The 25,000-nt window shown below is 45.0% G+C and overlaps 1 protein-coding gene across 6 annotated transcripts in view; it reads left to right on the forward strand.

Moving 5' to 3' along the window:
• LOC128693234 (calsenilin) overlaps positions 1-25,000 on the forward strand; it is a 317,652-nt gene that overhangs the window by 242,847 nt on the left and 49,805 nt on the right. The window contains exon 2 of one of the 6 annotated variants that reach the window (XM_053782757.2): positions 1,556-2,435. The exons of 4 other annotated variants lie outside the window; for them this stretch is intronic. In XM_053782757.2, the coding sequence (XP_053638732.1) occupies positions 2,378-2,435 (58 nt within the window). In that variant the 5' untranslated portion in view covers positions 1,556-2,377. The remainder of the gene's footprint in view (positions 1-1,555; positions 2,436-25,000) is intronic. One more of the 6 variants, XM_053782760.2, reaches the window with a different exon arrangement.

Here is a 25,000-nt window from a genome sequence, read left to right on the forward strand (position 1 = left end):
CACACTGTGGGGTATCCCTGCCAATATCATCACATAGTGTGGGTATCCCTCCCAATACCACTACACAGTGTGGGTATCCCTGCCAATACCATCACACAGTGTAGATATCCCTGTCAGTACCATCACACAGTGTGGGTATCCCTGCCAATATCATCACACAGTGTGGGTATCCTTGTCAATATCATCACACAGTGTGGGGTATCCTTGCCAATACCATCACACAGGGTGGACATCCCAGCCAATATCATCACACAGTGTGGGTATCCTTGTCAATACCATCACACAGTGTGGGGTATCCTTGCCAATACCATCACACAGGGTGGACATCCCTGCCAATACCATCACACAGTGTGGGTATCCCTGCCAATACTATCACACAGTGTAGATATCCCTGTCAGTACCATCACACAGTGTGGGTATCCCTGTCAATATCATCACACAGTGTGGGTATCCTTGTCAATACCATCACACAGTGTGGGGTATCCTTGCCAATACCATTACACAGTGTGGGGTATCCCTGTCAATACCATCACATAGTGTGGGTATCCCTGCCAATGGTAAGACACATAGGCAACAGTTAGGCAACTTTATTCCGAAACGTTTCGCCTACACAGTAGGATTCTTCAGTCGAATACAGAAAGTAGGCAGGAACAGTAGAGATGTGAAGACGATGTAATCAGTCCATCACCCTTGAAGTCGTAGAATTTGAGGTTGTCAGTCCCTCAGCATGGAGAAGTTCAGTTCCATAGTCAGGAAGTTCCTGATAGTTCCTGACTATGGAACTGAACTTCTCCAGGCTGAGGGACTGACAACCTCAAATTCTACGACTTCAAGGGTGATGGACTGATTACATCGTCTTCACATCTCTACTGTTCCTGCCTACTTTCTGTACTCGACTGAAGAAGCCTACTGTGTAGGCGAAACGTTTCGGAATAAAGTTGCCTAACTGTTGCCTATGTGTCTTACCTACCAACCTGTCGGTATTGTATACCATTTTGATGTTCATCCCTGCCAATACCATCACACAGTGTGGGTGCCCAGTGAACAGAAAAAATGAAAGCTTTATATATAAATATATATATATATATATATATATATATATATATATATATATATATATATATATATATATATATATATATATATATATATATATATATATATATATATATACATCTATATATATATATATATATATATATATATATATATATATATATATATATATATATATATATCTTAAACCAACATTACGAGAGTTGCCAGAAGAAACAGTGGTAGTAGCAGTATTGGTAATAGCAGCAGCAGTAGTAGTAGTAGTAGTAGTAGTAGTAGTAGTAGTAGTGGTAGTAGTGGTATTAACTGCAATAGTAGTACTAGTTAAGTGAATAATTATCATAAGAATAAACAGTGTCATGTCAATCGTATAAATCTGTGTCATCTCTTGGGTATTATTCAAACCACTTTCAAAAATTATTATCCCTGCTGGAACTCTTAATTAAAACTGGTAATAATAACGATCTATGTTTCCTTTTATTGCGTAAATTATATCCAGAGTCTATTGTGTTTGGTCACAGAGGAATATGAAGTGAGAAACGGGCAACTTAAGTGCGCTTAGAACGTGAAGTGGTCCAGGACACTTGTATGGTGTGCTTAGTGCTGGAACTATAATGGTTCAGCTGGAACTATAATGGTTCAGCTGGAACTATAATGGTTCAGCTGGAACTATAATGGTTCAGCTGGAACTATAATGGTTCAGCTGGAACTATAATGGTTCAGCTGGAACTATAATGGTTCAGCTGGAACTATAATGGTTCAGCTGGAACTATAATTCTAACAACACTAGAAGATTTATTGACCAGGAGTTATATATATATCTATATAGATATCTATATATGTATATATGACTATAGCAAAACACAAGTGAATCTCTCCTGAGTTATTAGCTATCTCTCTCACTCTAGTGAGACTGCAGATAGATATTTCTCATCCACTTAAGGCTATCGATAAGTATCTGTCACTCAAGTGGAACAGCTGATAGATATCTCTCACTTCAGTTGGACTCCTGAGGGATATCTCTTACTCAAGCGGCTCTCCTGGGGGTTATCTCTCACTCTAGTGGCACTCCTGAGGGATATCTCTCACTCAAGTGGGAGTCCTGAGAGATATCTTTCTCTAGTTTGGACTCCTGAGAGATATCTCTCACTTCAGCTGGACTTCTGAGAGATACCTCTCTCTAGTGGGACTCCTTAGGGATTTCTCTCACTCAAGTGGGGACTCCTGAGAGATATCTCTCACTCAAGTCAGAATTCAGAGAGATATCTCTCACTCGAGTGGGAACTCCTGAGAGATATCTCTCACTCAAGTGGGAGTTCTCATGGCTAAGTTCCTCAGACGGAGTCTTAAGCGGAAGAAAGGTACTGTGACATTTCTACGTAAGTTTTCCTTCAGTACTTTTCTTACTGTCTGTGTCTGTGTCTGTGTCTGTGTCTGTGTCTGTGTCTGTGTCTGTGTCTGTGGCTGTGTCTGTGGCTGTGTCTGTGTCTGTGTCTGTGGCTGTGTCTGTGTCTGTGTCTGTGGCTGCGTCTGTGTCTGTGTCTGTGTCTGTGGCTGCGGCTGTGTCTGTGTCTGTGTCTGTGGCTGTGTCTGTGTCTGTGTCTGTGTTTGTGGCTGCGGCTGTGTCTGTGGCTGTGTCTGTGGCTGTGTCTATATCTGTGGCTGTGTCTGTGGCTGTGGCTGTGGCTGAGGCTGTGGCTGTGGCTGTGTCTGTGCTGTGGCTGTGGCTGTTGCTGTGGCTGTGGCTGTGGCTGTGTCTGTGGCTGTGTCTGTGTTTGTGTTTGTGTCTTTTTCTGTGGCTGTGTCTGTGGCTGCGTTTGTGTCTGTGGCTGTATCTGTGGCTGTGTCTATGGTTGTGTCTATGGCTGTGTCTGTGGGTGTGTACTCACCTAGTTCTCACCTAGTTGAGGTTGCAGGGGTCGAGTCCGAGCTCCTGGCCCCGCCTCTTCACTGATCGCTACTAGGTCACTCTCCCTGAGCCGTGAGCTTTATCATACCTCTGCTTAAAGATATGTATGGATCCTGCCTCCACTACATCGCTTCCCAAACTATTCCACTTACTGACTACTCTGTGGCTGAAGAAATACTTCCTAACATCCCTGTGATTCATCTGTGTCTTCAACTTCCAACTGTGTCCCCTTGTTACTGTGTCCAATCTCTGGAACATCCTGTCTTTGTCCACCTTCTCAATTCCTCTCAGTATTTTGTATGTCGTTATCATGTCCCCCCTATCTCTCCTGTCCTCCAGTGTCGTCAGGTTGATTTCCCTTAACCTCTCCTCGTAGGACATACCTCTTAGCTCTGGGACTAGTCTTGTTGCAAACCTTTGCACTTTCTCTAGTTTCTTTACGTGCTTGGCTAGGTGTGGGTTCCAAACTGGTGCCGCATACTCCAATATGTCTATGACTGTGTCTGTGTCTCTGTCTCTGCCTCTGTCTATGGCTGTGTCTGTGTCAGTGTCTGTGTCTGTGTAATACATTAGGGTACAGTACAGCATTTATTAACATTCTTGTGTAGAAATTAGTTCATGGTTCAGATTATAATGCTGGACCGGTCCACGGGACGCAGTGAGGCCACTGGACCCAGTCCACGGGACGCAGTGAGGCCACTGGACCAGGTCCACGGGACGCAGTGAGGCCACTGGACCCGGTCCACGGGACGCAGTGAGGCCACTGGACCCGGTCCACGGGACGCAGTGAGGCCACTGGACCCGGTCCACGGGACGCAGTGAGGCCACTGGACCCGGTCCACGGGACGCAGTGAGGCCACTGGACCCGGTCCACGGGACGCAGTGAGGCCACTGGACCCGGTCCACGGGACGCAGTGAGGCCACTGGACCCGGTCCTCCATTACCACTTACAACACTCACAGCAACACACCAACACACAAGTCACAGCAACACACCAGTCACAACAACACACCAACACACCAGTCACACCAACACACCAGTCACACCAACACACCAGTCAAACCAACACACCAGTCACACCAACACACCAGTCACACCAACACACCAGTCACACCAACACACCAGTCACACCAACACACCAGTCACACCAACACACCAGTCACAACAACACACCAGTCACACCAACACACCAGTCACACCAACACACCAGTCACACCAACACACCAGTCACACCAACACACCAGTCACAACAATACACCAGTCACATCAACACACCAGTCACACCAACACACCAGTCACACCAACACACCAGTCACACCAACACACCAGTCACACCAACACACCAGTCACACCAACACACCAGTCACACCAACACACCAGTCACAACAATACACCAGTCACACCAACACACCAGTCACACCAACACACCAGTCACACCAACACACCAGTCACACCAACACACCAGTCACACCAACACACCAGTCACAACAACACACCAGTCACAACAGCACATCAACACACCAGTCACACCAACAGACAAGTCACATCAACACACCAGTCACACCAACACACCAGTCACACCAACACACCAGTCACAACAACACATCAACACACCAGTCACACCAACACACCAGTCACACCAACACACCAGTCACAACAATACATCAACACAACAGTCACACCAACACACCAGTCACAACACACATCAACACACCAGTCACACCAACACACCAGTCACACCAACACACCAGTCACACCAACACACCAGTCACACCAACACACCAGTCACACCAACACACCAGTCACACCAACACACCAGTCACAACAATACACCAGTCACACCAACACACCAGTCACACCAACACACCAGTCACACAACACATCAACACACCAGTCACACCAACACACCAGTCACACCAACACACCAGTCACAACAATACACCAGTCACACCAACACACCAGTCACACCAACACACCAGTCACAACAACACACCAGTCACACCAACACACCAGTCACAACAACACAACAACACACCAGTCACACCAACACACCAGTCACACCAACACACCAGTCACACCAACACACCAGTCACACCAACACACCAGTCACACCAACACACCAGTCACACCAACACACCAGTCACACCAACACACCAGTCACACCAACACACCAGTCACACCAACACACCAGTCACACCAACACACCAGTCAACACCAACACACCACACAACACACCAGTCACACCAACACACCAGTCACACCAACACACCAGTCACACCAACACACCAGTCACACCAACACACCAGTCACACCAACACACCAGTCACACCAACACACAAGTCACACACAACACATCAACACACCAGTCACACCAACACACCAGTCACACCAACACACCAGTCACACCAACACACCAGTCACACCAACACACCAGTCACACCAACACACCAGTCACACCAACACACCAGTCACAACAATACACCAGTCACACCAACACACCAGTCACACCAACACACCAGTCACACAACACCACACATCAACACACCAGTCACAACAACACACCAGTCACACCAACACACCAGTCACAACAACACACCAGTCACACCAACACACCAGTCACAACAACACACCAGTCACACCAACACACCAGTCACACCAACACACAAGTCACATCAACACACCAGTCACACCAACACACCAGTCACACCAACACACCAGTCACACCAACACACCAGTCACACCAACACACAAGTCACATCAACACACCAGTCACACCAACACACCAGTCACACCAACACACCAGTCACATCAACACACCAGTCACAACAACACACCAGTCACACCAACACACCAGTCACACCAACACACCAGTCACACCAACACACCAGTCACAACAACACACCAACACACCAGTCACACCAACACACCAGTCACACCAACACACCAGTCACAACAATACACCAGTCACACCAACACACCAGTCACAACAATACACCAGTCACACCAACACACCAGTCACACCAACACACCAGTCACATCAACACACCAGTCACACCAACACACCAGTCACACCAACACACCAGTCACACCAACACACCAGTCACACCAACACACCAGTCACACCAACACACCAGTCACACCAACACACCAGTCACACCAACACACCAGTCACAACAACACACCAGTCACACCAACACACCAGTCACACCAACACACCAGTCACACCAACACACCAGTCACACCAACACACCAGTCACACCAACACACCAGTCACAACAACACACCAGTCACAACAACACACCAACACACCAGTCACACCAACACACCAGTCACAACAACACATCAACACACCAGTCACACCAACACACCAGTCACAACAACACATCAACACACCAGTCACACCAACACACCAGTCACACCAACACACCAGTCACAACAATACATCAACACAACAGTCACACCAACACACCAGTCACAACAACACATCAACACACCAGTCACACCAACACACCAGTCACACCAACACACCAGTCACACCAACACACCAGTCACACCAACACACCAGTCACACCAACACACCAGTCACACCAACACACCAGTCACAACAATACACCAGTCACACCAACACAACAGTCACACCAACACACCAGTCACAACAACACATCAACACACCAGTCACACCAACACACCAGTCACACCAACACACCAGTCACAACAATACACCAGTCACACCAACACACCAGTCACACCAACACACCAGTCACAACAACACACCAGTCACACCAACACACCAGTCACACCAACACACCAGTCACACCAACACACCAGTCACAACAACACACCAGTCACACCAACACACCAGTCACACCAACACACCAGTCACAACAACACACCAGTCACACCAACACACCAGTCACACCAACACACCAGTCACACCAACACACCAGTCACACCAACACACCAGTCACACCAACACACCAGTCACACCAACACACCAGTCACAACAATACACCAGTCACACCAACACACCAGTCACACCAACACACCAGTCACACCAACACACCAGTCACACCAACACACCAGTCACACCAACACACCAGTCACACCAACACACCAGTCACAACAACACACCAACACACCAGTCACACCAACACACCAGTCACACCAACACACCAGTCACACCAACACACCAGTCACACCAACACACCAGTCACACCAACACACCAGTCACACCAACACACCAGTCACAACAATACACCAGTCACACCAACACACCAGTCACACCAACACACCAGTCACAACAACACATCAACACACCAGTCACACCAACACACCAGTCACACCAACACACCAGTCACAACAATACACCAGTCACACCAACACACCAGTCACAACAATACACCAGTCACACCAACACACCAGTCACACCAACACACCAGTCACACCAACACACCAGTCACACCAACACACCAGTCACATCAACACACCAGTCACACCAACACACCAGTCACACCAACACACCAGTCACATCAACACACCAGTCACAACAATACACCAGTCACACCAACACACCAGTCACACCAACACACCAGTCACACCAACACACCAGTCACACCAACACATCAGTCACATCACACACCAGTCACAACAATACACCAGTCACACCAACACACCAGTCACATCAACACACCAGTCACAACAACACCTCAACACACCAGTCACACCAACACACCAGTCACACCAACACACCAGTCACACCAACACACCAGTCACAACAATACACCAGTCACACCAACACACCAGTCACACCAACACACCAGTCACAACAACACATCAACACACCAGTCACACCAACACACCAGTCACACCAACACACCAGTCACACCAACACACCAGTCACACCAACACACCAGTCACAACAACACACCAGTCACACCAACACACAAGTCACAACAACACAACAACACACAAGTCACAACAACACACCAACACACAAGTCACAGCAACACACCAACACACAAGTCACAGCAACACACCAGTCACACCAACACACCAGTCACAACAATACACCAGTCACACCAACACACCAGTCACACCAACACACCAGTCACAACAACACATCAACACACCAGTCACACCAACACACCAGTCACACCAACACACCAGTCACACCAACACACCAGTCACACCAACACACCCGTCACACCAACACACAAGTCACAACAACACACCAGTCACACCAACACACAAGTCACAACAACACACCAACACACAAGTCACAGCAACACACCAACACACAAGTCACAGCAACACACCAACACACCAGTCACAACAATACACCAGTCACACCAACACACCAGTCACACCAACACACCAGTCACACCAACACACAAGTCACAGCAACACACCAACACACCAGTCACAACAATACACCAGTCACAACAATACACCAGTCACACCAACACACCAGTCACAACAACACACCAACACACCAGTCACACCAACACACCAGTCACAACAACACACAAGTCACAACAACACACCAACACACCAGTCACACCAACACACCAGTCACAACAACACACAAGTCACAACAACACACCAACACACCAGTCACACCAACACACCAGTCACAACAACACACAAGTCACAACAACACACCAACACACAAGTCACAAAAACACACCAACACACCAGTCACACCAACACACCAGTCACAACAACACACAAGTCACAACAACACACCAACACACCAGTCACAACAACACACCAACACACAAGTCACAGCAACACACCAACACACAAGTCACAACAACACACCAACACACAAGTCACAGCAACACACCAACACACAAGTCACAACAACACAACAACACACAAGTCACAACAACACAACAACACACAAGTCACAACAACACACCAACACACAAGTCACAACAACACACCAACACACCAGTCACAACAACACACAAGTCACAACAACACACCAACACACAAGTCACAGCAACACACCAACACACAAGTCACAGCAACACACCAACACACAAGTCACAACAACACACCAACACACAAGTCACAACAACACACCAACACACAAGTCACAACAACACACAAGTCACAACAACACACAAGTCACAACAACACACAAGTCACAGCAACACACCAACACACAAGTCACAACAACACACCAACACACAAGTCACAACAACACACCAACACACAAGTCACAACAACACACCAACACACAAGTCACAACAACACACCAACACACAAGTCACAACAACACACCAACACACAAGTCACAACAACACACCAACACACAAGTCACAACAACACACAAGTCACAACAACACACCAACACACAAGTCACAACAACACACCAACACACAAGTCACAACAACACACCAACACACAAGTCACAACAACACAACAACACACAAGTCACAACAACACACCAACACACAAGTCACAACAACACACCAACACACAAGTCACAACAACACACCAACACACAAGTCACAACAACACACCAACACACAAGTCACAACAACACACCAACACACCAGTCACACCAACACACCAGTCACAACAACACACCAGTCACAACAACACACCAACACACCAGTCACACCAACACACCAGTCACAACAACACACCAGTCACACCAACACACCAGTCACAACAACACACCAACACACAAGTCACACCAACACACCAGTCACAACAACACACCAGTCACACCAACACACCAGTCACACCAACACACCAACACACAAGTCACACCAACACACCAACACACAAGTCACAACAACACACCAACACACAAGTCACAACAACACAACAACACACAAGTCACAACAACACACAAGTCACAACAACACACCAACACACAAGTCACAACAACACAACAACACACAAGTCACAACAACACACAAGTCACAACAACACACCAGTCACACCAACACACCAGTCACAACAACACACCAGGCACAACAACACACAAGTCACAGCAACACACCAACACACAAGTCACAGCAACACACCAACACACAAGTCACAACAACACAACAACACACAAGTCACAGCAACACACCAACACACAAGTCACAACAACACACAAGTCACAACAACACACAAGTCACAACAACACACAAGTCACAACAACACAACAACACACAAGTCACAACAACACAACAACACACAAGTCACAACAACACACCAACACACAAGTCACAACAACACACCAACACACAAGTCACAACAACACAACAACACACCAACACACAAGTCACAACAACACACAAGTCACAACAACACACAAGTCACAACAACACACAAGTCACAACAACACAACAACACACAAGTCACAACAACACAACAACACACAAGTCACAACAACACAACAACACACAAGTCACAGCAACACACCAACACACAAGTCACAACAACACAACAACACACAAGTCACAACAACACACCAACACACAAGTCACAACAACACAACAACACACAAGTCACAACAACACAACAACACACAAGTCACAACAACACAACAACACACAAGTCACAACAACACACCAACACACAAGTCACAACAACACAACAACACACAAGTCACAACAACACAACAACACACAAGTCACAACAACACAACAACACACAAGTCACAACAACACACCAACACACAAGTCACAACAACACAACAACACACAAGTCACAACAACACACCAACACACAAGTCACAACAACACAACAACACACAAGTCACAACAACACACCAACACACAAGTCACAACAACACAACAACACACAAGTCACAACAACACAACAACACACAACAACACAACAACACACAAGTCACAACAACACAACAACACACAACAACACAACAACACACAAGTCACAACAACACACCAACACACAAGTCACAACAACACACCAACACACAAGTCACAACAACACAACAACACACAAGTCACAACAACACACCAACACACAAGTCACAACAACACAACAACACACAAGTCACAACAACACAACAACACACCAACACACAAGTCACAACAACACAACAACACACAAGTCACAACAACACACCAACACACAAGTCACAACAACACACCAACACACAAGTCACAGCAACACACAAGTCACAACAACACACAAGTCACAACAACACACAAGTCACAACAACACACAAGTCACAACAACACAACAACACACAAGTCACAACAACACAACAACACACAAGTCACAACAACACAACAACACACAAGTCACAACAACACAACAACACACAAGTCACAACAACACACAAGTCTCAACAACACAACAACACACAAGTCACAACAACACACAAGTCTCAACAACACAACAACACACAAGTCACAACAACACAACAACACACAAGTCACAACAACACAACAACACACAAGTCACAACAACACACAAGTCTCAACAACACAACAACACACAAGTCACAACAACACAACAACACACAAGTCACAACAACACAACAACACACCAGTCACAACAACACACAAGTCACAACAACACAACAACACACCAGTCACAACAACACACAAGTCACAACAACACAACAACACACAAGTCACAACAACACAACAACACACAAGTCACAACAACACAACAACACACAAGTCACAACAACACAACAACACACCAGTCACAACAACACACAAGTCTCAACAACACAACAACACACCAGTCACAACAACACACAAGTCACAACAACACAACAACACACAAGTCACAACAACACAACAACACACAAGTCACAACAACACAACAACACACAAGTCACAACAACACAACAACACACCAGTCACAACAACACACAAGTCACAACAACACACAAGTCACAACAACACACCAACACACCAGTCACAACAACACACAAGTCACAACAACACACAAGTCACAACAACACACCAACACACCAGTCACAACAACACACCAGTCACAACAACACACCAGTCACAACAACACACCAGTCACAACAACACACCAACACACAAGTCACAACAACACAACAACACACAAGTCACAACAACACACAAGTCACAACAACACACAAGTCACAACAACACAACAACACACAAGTCACAACAACACAACAACACACAAGTCACAACAACACAACAACACACAAGTCACAACAACACAACAACACACAAGTCACAACAACACAACAACACACAAGTCACAACAACACAACAACACACAAGTCACAACAACACAACAACACACAAGTCACAACAACACAACAACACACAAGTCACAACAACACAACAACACACAAGTCACAACAACACAACAACACACAAGTCACAACAACACACAAGTCACAACAACACAACAACACACAAGTCACAACAACACACAAGTCACAACAACACAACAACACACAAGTCACAACAACACAACAACACACAAGTCACAACAACACAACAACACACAAGTCACAACAACACAACAACACACAAGTCACAACAACACAACAACACACAAGTCACAACAACACAACAACACACAAGTCACAACAACACAACAACACACAAGTCACAACAACACACCAACACACAAGTCACAGCAACACACCAACACACAAGTCACAGCAACAGACCAACACACAAGTCACAACAACACACCAACACACAAGTCACAACAACACAACAACACACAAGTCACAACAACACACCAACACACAAGTCACAACAACACAACAACACACAAGTCACAACAACACAACAACACACAAGTCACAACAACACAACAACACACAAGTCACAACAACACACCAACACACAAGTCACAACAACACACCAACACACAAGTCACAACAATACAACAACACACAAGTCACACCAACACACCAACACACAAGTCACAACAACACACCAACACACCAGTCACACCAACACACCAGTCACAACAACACACCAGTCACACCAACACACCAGTCACAACAACACACCAGTCACAACAACACACCAGTCACACCAACACACAAGTCACAACAACACACCAACACACCAGTCACACCAACACACCAGTCACAACAATACACCAGTCACACCAACACACCAGTCACACCAACACACAAGTCACAACAATACACCAGTCACACCAACACACCAGTCACACCAACACACCAACACACAAGTCACAACAACACACCAACACACCAGTCACACCAACACACCAGTCACAACAATACACCAGTCACACCAACACGCCAGTCACACCAACACACCAGTCACTACAATACACCAGTCACACCAACACACCAGTCACACCAACACACAAGTCACAACAATACACCAGTCACACCAACACACCAGTCACACCAACACACCAGTCACAACAATACACCAGTCACACCAACACACCAGTCACACCAACACACCAGTCACAACAATACACCAGTCACACCAACACACCAGTCACAACAACACACCAGTCACAACAGCACACCAGTCACACCAACACACCAGTCACACCAACACACAAGTCACAACAATACACCAGTCACACCAACACACCAGTCACACCAACACACCAACACACAAGTCACAACAACACACCAACACACCAGTCACACCAACACACCAGTCACAACAACACACCAGTCACACCAACACACCAGTCACACCAACACACAAGTCACAACAACACACCAGTCACACCAACACACCAGTCACACCAACACACCAGTCACAACAACACACAAGTCACAACAACACACCAACACACAAGTCACAACAACACACCAACACACAAGTCACAGCAACACACCAACACACAAGTCACAACAACACACCAACACACCAGTCACAACAATACACCAGTCACACCAACACACCAGTCACACCAACACACCAGTCACAACAACACATCAACACATCAACACACCAGTCACACCAACACACCAGTCACACCAACACACCAGTCACACCAACACACCAGTCACACCAACACACCAGTCACACCAACACACCAGTCACACCAACACACCAGTCACACCAACACACCAGTCACACCAACACACCAACACACCAGTCACACCAACACACCAGTCACACCAACACACCAGTCACACCAACACACCAGTCACAACAACACACCAGTCACACCAACACACCAGTCACAACAACACACCAGTCACAACAACACACCAGTCACACCAACACACCAGTCACAACAACACACCAGTCACAACAACACACCAACACACCAGTCACACCAACACACCAGTCACATCAACACACCAGTCACAACAACACACCAGTCACACCAACACACCAGTCACACCAACACACCAGTCACAACAACACACCAGTCACACCAACACACCAGTCACACCAACACACCAGTCACACCAACACACCAGTCACAACAACACACCAGTCACAACAACACACCAGTCACACCAACACACCAGTCACACCAACACACCAGTCACACCAACACACCAGTCACACCAACACACCAGTCACAACAACACATCAACACACCAGTCACACCAACACACCAGTCACAACAACACACCAGTCACATCAACACACCAGTCACACCAACACACCAGTCACAACAACACATCAACACACCAGTCACACCAACACACCAGTCACACCAACACACCAGTCACACCAACACACCAGTCACACCAACACACCAGTCACACCAACACACCAGTCACACCAACACACCAGTCACACCAACACACCAGTCACACCAACACACCAGTCACACCAACACACCAGTCACAACAACACACCAACACACCAGTCACACCAACACACCAGTCACAACAACACACCAACACACAAGTCACAACAACACACCAACACACCAGTCACACCAACACACCAGTCACACCAACACACCAGTCACAACAACACACCAACACACAAGTCACAACAACACACCAACACACCAGTCACACCAACACACCAGTCACACCAACACACCAGTCACAACAACACACAAGTCACAGCAACACACCAACACACAAGTCACAGCAACACACCAACACACAAGTCACAGCAACACACCAACACACAAGTCACAGCAACACACCAACACACAAGTCACAGCAACACACCAACACACAAGTCACAGCAACACACCAACACACAAGTCACAACAACACACCAACACACAAGTCACAACAACACACCAACACACCAGTCACACCAACACACCAGTCACACCAACACACCAGTCACAACAACACACCAGTCACACCAACACACCAGTCACAACAACACACCAACACACAAGTCACAACAACACACCAACACACCAGTCACACCAACACACCAGTCACACCAACACACCAGTCACAACAACACACAAGTCACAGCAACACACCAACACACCAGTCACAACAACACACCAACACACAAGTCACAACAACACACCAACACACCAGTCACACCAGTCACACCAACACACCAGTCACAACAACACACAAGTCACAGCAACACACCAACACACAAGTCACAGCAACACACCAACACACAAGTCACAGCAACACACCAACACACAAGTCACAGCAACACACCAACACACAAGTCACAGCAACACACCAACACACAAGTCACAACAACACACCAACACACAAGTCACAACAACACACCAACACACAAGTCACAACAACACACCAACACACAAGTCACAGGAACACACCAACACACAAGTCACAACAACACACCAACACACAAGTCACAGCAACACACCAACACACAAGTCACAGCAACACACCAACACACAAGTCACAGCAACACACCAACACACAAGTCACAGCAACACACCAACACACAAGTCACAACAACACACCAACACACAAGTCACAACAACACACCAACACACAAGTCACAGCAACACACCAACACACAAGTCACAACAACACACAAGTCACAGCAACACACCAACACACAAGTCACAACAACACACCAACACACAAGTCACAACAACACACCAACACACAAGTCACAGCAACACACCAACACACAAGTCACAACAACACACAAGTCACAACAACACACCAACACACAAGTCACAGCAACACAACAACACACCAGTCACACCAACACACCAACACACAAGTCACAACAACACACCAGTCACACCAACACACCAACACACAAGTCACAACAACACACCAACACACCAACACACAAGTCACAACAACACACCAACACACAAGTCACAACAACACACCAACACACAAGTCACAACAACACACCAACACACAAGTCACAGCAACACACCAACACACCAGTCACAACAACACACAAGTCACAGCAACACACCAACACACAAGTCACAACAACACACCAACACACAAGTCACAACAACACACCAACACACAAGTCACAACAACACACCAACACACAAGTCACAGCAACACACCAACACACAAGTCACAACAACACACCAACACACAAGTCACAGCAACACACCAACACACAAGTCACAACAACACACCAACACACAAGTCACAGGAACACACCAACACACAAGTCACAGCAACACACCAACACACAAGTCACAGCAACACACCAACACACAAGTCACAGCAACACACCAACACGCAAGTCACAACAACACACCAACACACAACAACACACCAACACACAACAACACACCAACACACAACAACACACCAACACACGTCACAACAACACACCAACACACAACAACACACCAACACACAAGTCACAACAACACACCAACACACAACAACACACCAACACACAACAACACACCAACACACACGTCACAACAACACACCAACACACAACACAACAAACACACCAACCCACGTAACAACAACACACCAACACACAACAACACACCAACACACAACAACACACCAACACACAACAACACACCAACACACACGTCACAACAACACACCAACACACACGTCACAACAACACACCAACACACAACAACACACCAACACACAACAACACACCAACACACAACAACACACCAACACACACGTCACAACAACACACCAACACACACGTCACAACAACACACCAACACACAACAACACACCAACACACACGTCACAACAACACACCAACACACACGTCACAACAACACACCAACACACAACAACACACCAACACACAACAACACACCAACACACACGTCACAACAACACACCAACACACACGTCACAACAACACACCAACACACAACAACACACCAACACACACGTCACAACAACACACCAACACACACGTCACAACAACACACCAACACACAACAACACACCAACACACACGTCACAACAACACACCAACACACAACAACACACCAACACACACGTCACAACAACACACCAACACACACGTCACAACAACACACCAACACACAACAACACACCAACACACAACAACACACCAACACACAAGTCACAACAACACACCAACACACACGTCACAACAACACACCAACACACAACAGCACACCAACACACAACAACACACCAACACACACGTCACAACAACACACCAACACACAACAACACACCAACACACAAGTCACAACAACACACAAACATCACCCACATAAAATAAATTAACGGTTCTCCCACATAGCTGATAAGTACACCAACATTTACTTGTGACTGTTACTGTAACATGTGCGTGTAGCACTTAATAGTGTAATAGATGTGTTAGGAAACACCTGTTAAACAACATCCGTGTTGCAACACACACTGGAGCTGGCAGATAGAAAAATTGATGAGTATCAACAGCATTGATGATCGTAAATGGAAGTTGTGTGTGTGTGTGTGTTTGTTTAAAGAAGACAGTCTTGTTATTTTCTAGCAATAGTAGTCTATAACTAGAGAAAAATACCAATGTTTTGTAGTAGAAGGTCACGACTACAGTAGTACTCACTGTAGGTGAGTAGCACTGTGGACGAGGTCTGGCAGACTCCAGTCGTGGGGAACCAGTTACTACACCACATCAGTCCTCCCTCTAAACCTGCAGGCTGTATAAATATTGGAAGGAAGATTACATACACACACACACACACAGGTGTGGAAAGTGTGTGAATAACTCCCAGTCGTGAATCCTCAGTGTTGTTCGAGGTTAAGACCAGATTGTAGTTACCTGGATACAGGGGATGGGGGTAGAGCACCATGATTCATTGTTTGTTATGGTTACGAGAGTGTGAAATATTGGTTTGTACAAGCAATGTTTACCTCAGATACTGAAATATTCAATGGTTTGCTGTAGTTATATATATACATATATATATATATATATATATATATATATATATATATATATATATATATATATATATATATATATATATATATATATATATATATATATATATATATATATATATATATATATATATATATATATATATATATATATATATATATATATATATATATATATATATATATGCAAAACAACCACTCTGAAAGAATAGAGAAATTCCAAGCGCTTTCGTGACTACTCACATTATCAAGGAACTATGAAAGTGAAGCATCCAAGGAAGCTATATAAGGGGTCGGCCAGCACCTCACTATCAGATCCCACAACGGTTAAACACGTGACGCGCGGCGAGCCAACTTGGATAGGTCCTTTGCAAAACTCACCCCCAAGCTATTTATTTGTCCAGTGTATTATTAAATTCTACCCAAATTCTATTAATTATAAATGGATCTAATTTATATAAACCAAAGGAAATATTCATATTATTGTCAAAACTGCTTTTTATGAAACAAGATTCAATTATATTCCTGTCGACCATGGACTTGCTTGATACTACTTTCTCAACTTTTTGAAAATCAATTGGATGGTTAAAATCTCTTACATGAATAAATAGAGCATTGGAATCTTGTCCAGTTCTAATGCTATATTTATGTTGTTTTAATCTTAGTTCGAGATTTTTACCAGTTTGACCGTAATAAACTTTATCGCAAATTTTACAAGGAATCTTATAGACACATCCATCAGCATTTTGGGGGGAATTCTTAATCAAAAGTTTTTTTACTGTATCAAGATTTTTGAATACAACTTTAATATTAAAAGTCTTAAGAAGAGAAGGCATATCAACCAAGTTTTCATGGTAAGGGAGAACCAACATATTTTTAGTTGAATAAGGCTGGTTGCACTTTTTTGGATTATAAAAAGTGTTCCTAGCAACTTTAAAAGATTTATCAATTACATTTCTTGGGTATTTTAAATCATTACCTATTTCATAAATTTTGGATATTTCCTCATCTATGAACTCAGGACTACAAATTCGTAAAGCTCTCAAAAACATTGATGAGAAAACAGACAGTTTGACTCTATCTTGATGCGAGGAATAATAGTGGACATAGGAACAGTTATTTGTAGGTTTTCTGTAAATTTTAAATTTGAAATCACCTGTTTACTGTGATCTTACTGCATATATATATATATATATATAGATAGATATATATATATATATATATATATATATATATATATATATATATATATATATGTATATATATACATATATATTTATATATATAGATAGATAGATAGATAGATAGATAGATAGTTAGATAGATAGATAGATAGATAACTAAGAGAGCCAGGAGGCGAAAGGCCCACTCTGCGCTATTCTGAGAAAAACTTTCCCTTACTCCTTGTTACATTGCATAGCTCCTGATGACGCACTGAGGAGTGTGAGAGTACTTGAGCTAAAAATTTCCACCCCCTGCGGCTGTACGAAAGCGCTTGGAAGTTAAGTATTCTTTTACAGTGGTTGTTTTGCATAATATAAGGCATTCAGTCCTTTAGCCATGATCAGTCTGAACCATATGTAGGATAGATGCAGTAGTTAAAGGCATCGCCACAAGTGGGTGGGGGCTCACTAGTGGATGTAGATCATACCCAGGTTAAGTAAAGTACTCAAATGCTCGTGTAGAGCTCTTGATTCAAGGGAAATGAGCTCCTCTTCTCGTTTCCCAGGTTCGACATGATCCTTACGGGTTGAGCACATGTGGATCAGTCATTAAAAAAAACTGACTTTTTGTAATCAGAAAAAAAAATTAAAAAAATAAATAAAAAAAAAATTATTTATATTTAGAGTACAGGAAAAAAAAAAGATGAGAGTTATTAAGTTTTGGAAATGGAAGATTGATGTGGGCCACATCATGAGTCCCACATTATGCGTTCCGCTTTATGCGTTCCGTTGACGACTCAGAAGGAGCATCAGAGGCTGGAGAAGCTGTGTTACGAGTCAGTGTTGAGATGCACGCTCATGCTTCTTATTGCTGCACCATTTACACTCTGGTGAGTGCCCATGTTGAGGCCTTTTATGAGTTGCATGCGGCATGTTGCGGCCTCTGTATGTTGCTGCTGGTAGTGTGGCTTTTACACGTAACTGCGGTATGTTGGTGGTGTGGTATGTTGGTGGTACGGTATGTTGGTGGTGTGGCATGTTGGTGGTGCGGTATGTTGGTGGTGCGGTATGTTGGTGGTACGGTATGTTGGTGGCACGTTATGTTGGTGGTGCGATATGTTGGTGGTACGGTATGTTGGTGGTGCGGTATGTTGGTGGTGCGGTATGTTGGTGGTGTGGTATGTTGGTGGTACGGTATGTTGGTGGTGCGGTATGTTGGTGGTGCGGTATGTTGGCGGTACGGTATGTTGGTGGCACGTTATGTTGGTGGTGCGATATGTTGGTGGTGTGGTATGTTGGTGGTGCGGTATGTTGGTGGTGTGGCATGTTGGTGGTGCGGTATGTTGGTGGTGCGGTATGTTGGTGGTACGGTATGTTGGTGGTGCGGTATGTTAGTGGTGCGGTATGTTGGTGGTGCGGTATGTTGGTGGTGCGGTATGTTGGTGGTGCGGTATGTTGGTGGTGCGGTATGTTGGTGGTGCGGTATGTTGGTGGTACGGTATGTTGGTGGCACGTTATGTTGGTGGTGCGATATGTTGGTGGTGCGGTATGTTGGTGGTGCGGTATGTTGGTGGTGCGGTATGTTGGTGGTGCGGTATGTTGGTGGTGCGGTATGTTGGTGGTGCGGTATGTTGGTGGTACGGTATGTTGGTGGCACGTTATGTTGGTGGTGCGATATGTTGGTGGTGTGGTATGTTGGTGGTGCGGTATGTTGGTGGTGTGGCATGTTGGTGGTGCGGTATGTTGGTGGTGCGGTATGTTGGTGGTACGGTATGCTGGTGGTACGTTATGTTGGTGGTACGTTATGTTGGTGGTGCGGTATGTTGGTGGTGCGGTAAGTTGGTGGTGCGGTATGTTGGCGGTGCGGTATGTTGGTGGTGCGGTATGTTGGCGGTGCGGTATGTTGGTGGTGCGGTATGTTGGCGTAAATAACAAAAAGGCACAATACCGTGACTGGAACAATACACAGATAACTCGTACATAGGGCACAGGAGCTTACGACGGCGTTTCGGTCCGACTTGGACCATTTACTCGGTCCAAGTCGGACCGAAACGTCGTCGTAAACTCCTCTTCCCTATGTGCGGGTTATCTGTGTAATGTTGGTGTAGTCGTAACTTGCCGTAGCGACACTGTCGTACCTGGGATAATGGCTGGAACTTTCTCTAGTTAACCCTCGCAAACCTTAATAATATACCACTTAAGTGGCCACTTGGAATCTTCCACCAGTGGGGGAGGGGTAGAAAGAATACCTCCCTCTCCACTTTGCAAGCCACTTAAATTACCACTTACTACAAAGTGGTGTGAGCGAACGTCTTCACCACTTAGTGGGTTGTATGAACTTTGTTGATTCTAGAATGACTGGCTATGTGATTATATGGTGACGTAGTATTTTACCACTCAGAGAATGATAGAATGTCACAAGGGAAAATGATACATGCGAATTCTTAGAGGAAGGAACATAAGCATTGTTGTAAAGCTGGGCGAATGCTGCCACTTGGAATTTAATTCTAGGCTCCACTATCAGCTTCTTAAACGCCTCCTCCTGCTTTCTTACACCAGACAGCCAGGAGACCGCCTCTCCGTCACCGTCTCTGTCCTTTACTGACTTGATGGCACACCAGACAGCCAGAAACAGAGGTCAGACTTCACTGACCTCTCACAACAGTCTAGACATTTTAGCCAATTTCTGTGATCAGTCTAAGAAAATATGACTCGCCATTTGATGAACACCTGTGAAGTTAATCCGAATTGATGCTAAAGTTAACCTTATTATTGAAATTAACTTCTGCAATATCGCTAACCCAAATAAAACATCAGTGTTTATTATGATTTACATATGAGATGTGTACTTAGGCAACGGTCTATGTAAATTACTTAGGCTACTGTCTGCCAGCGTCTGGTTGGTTGTCTCCAGCAGACAGAGCTAGGCAGTCTGAGGTTTAACTGAGATGTTAGTTACTAAACCCAGGCTCTGAGTGGCTGATGGTGGCAGCTATGAGTGTATGGGTGTACCTGAGTGGTTGATGATGGCAGCTATGAGTGTATGGGTGTACCTGAGTGGTTGATGATGGCAGCTATGAGTGTGAGGGTGTACCTGAGTGAAGAGAGACAATGACTGTCTTGTTGCTGTGGAGGGAGGCTAGCGCACACACACACACACACACACACACACACACACACACACACACACACACACACACACACACACACACACACACACACACACACACACACACACACACACGCACATACACACCTGGCAGTTTGGTAAAATTCCATTTCGTTAAACCGTAGCTGTTAAGCGCTGACAGCTCCTCCTGGGCACGCTGGGATGGTGATGTCTCACACCCTCCTGGGCTGGTAATCTCTCGTCAGGTCCTTCAGGATGAAGGTAGGAGGCGTGAGTTCTGACACACCCACATAAACACTTAACACTAGAAGCTCCTACACAGTCACCATACTCTTGTCTCCGTCTGACAGAGGCTGCTGGGAATATATCTTAGACTGTCGTATATGTTCTACTCTGTTATATCTGTGTTATATTTTGTATCGTGCTTATGTTGCACCGTAGCTATGTTGTGTTGTGCTGTATGTTGTACCGTGCTATATGTTCTACTGTGCTGTATGTTCCAGTTAACTCTTTTATATATTTAATTCTTTTTAATGTGTCATGTTGCGTGTTTGTGTCTGCTTAAAGTGTACCGTGAGGTACTGTAATATGTTAAGTTATTACGTACATGGTCTTCTTAACAAAGGTATTACATTACTGTATAGCGCAAGTGTACTGATGAATGTCGGAGTGATCTTACTGGCTGAGTGATCTTATTGGCTGAGTGATCTTATTGGCTGAGTGATCTTATTGGCTGAGTGATCTTATTGGCTGAGTGATCTTATTGGCTGAGTGATCTTGGTTATTGATATGATTACTGATTTAACTTGTTCTCTTACTTCACGAAGAACATTTCAGAGTGCCCTGTTCACGAAGAACATTACAGTGTACCCTGTTCACGAAGCACTATATAAGTGAGCATCTCACAGTAATTACTTACACACTTCTCTTCTAAATTACCCATTAGCACAGTGTCATCTGTAAACAGCAGCTGTGTCAACCTGCCTTTCCTTGAAGATCTGTCAGATTTATCAGGGCACGCCACACCTCTCACCCACACTGATACCACACCTCTCACCCACACTGATACCACACCTCTCACCCACACTAATACCACACCTCTCACCCACACTAATACCACACCTCTCACCCACACTAATACCACACCTCTCACCCACACTAATACCACACCTCTCACCCACACTAATACCACACCTCTCACCCACACTAATACCACACCTCTCACCCACACTACCACCACACCTCTCACCCACACTAATATTCACTATTTTTACACAGATCAATTTTACAGGCTTAGAGTTGTTATCCTCACTTCAAAATCCAGCTCTATCTAAGGTATACTACCACGCCCAGGATGCCACCCACACCAGTCGATTAACACCCATGAACTTACTGCTAGGTGAATAGGGGCAGCAGGTGTAAGGTGACTGACACTCAAGTACCTATTTACTACTAGGTGAACAGTGACATCAGGTGTGAAGTGACTAACACTCAGGTACCTGCTTACTGCTACGTGATCAAGGGCAGCAGGTGTAAGGTAACTAACACCCATGTATCTACTTACTGCTAGGTGAACAGGTACAGCAGATGTACAGTGACTAACAGTCAGGTACCTCTTTACTGCTAGGTAAACAGTGATACCAGGTGTAAGGAAACACGCCCAACTTTTCCAACGGTGCCGGGTGATCGAACCCCGGACATTCTGTATGAGAGGCAAGTGCACTACCAACCGATCCACGGGACACTGTCTAACTCTTCAAGGTGTTGCTGAAGGGATCTTGATCCAATTAACTGCAGCCTCCATTCCCTTGGATTAAACCTAATTGCTTCCCATTCCCCCATGCGCTGCATAATCTTCACTTGTCTAGAGCTGTCCCATGAATATACCCTTGCGGATTTAGCGGTTTGCATACATATAATAATAATATAATGCCAAGAAAAAAGAATCATACATATCACTGCTACACTATACATATCACTGCTGGACTATACACATCACTGCTACACTATACACATCACTGCTACACTATAAACATCACTGCTACACTATACACATCACTGCTACACTATAAACATCACTGCTACACTATACACATCACTGCTACACTATACACATCACTGCTACACTATACACATCACTGCTACACTATACACATCACTGCTACACTATACACATCACTGCTACACTATAAACATCACTGCTACACTATACACATCACTGCTACACTATACACATCACTGCTACACTATACATATCAATGCTACACTATACATATCACTGCTACACTATACACATCACTGCTGCACTATAAACATCACTGCTACACTATACACATCACTGCTGCACTATAAACATCACTGCTACACTATACACATCACTGCTACACTATACATATCACTGCTACACTATACATATCACTGCTACACTATACACATCACTGCTGCACTATAAACATCAC

The sequence above is a fragment of the Cherax quadricarinatus genome, chromosome 28 (assembly GCF_038502225.1).
Source record: "Cherax quadricarinatus isolate ZL_2023a chromosome 28, ASM3850222v1, whole genome shotgun sequence".
Lineage (NCBI taxonomy): Eukaryota > Metazoa > Arthropoda > Malacostraca > Decapoda > Parastacidae > Cherax > Cherax quadricarinatus.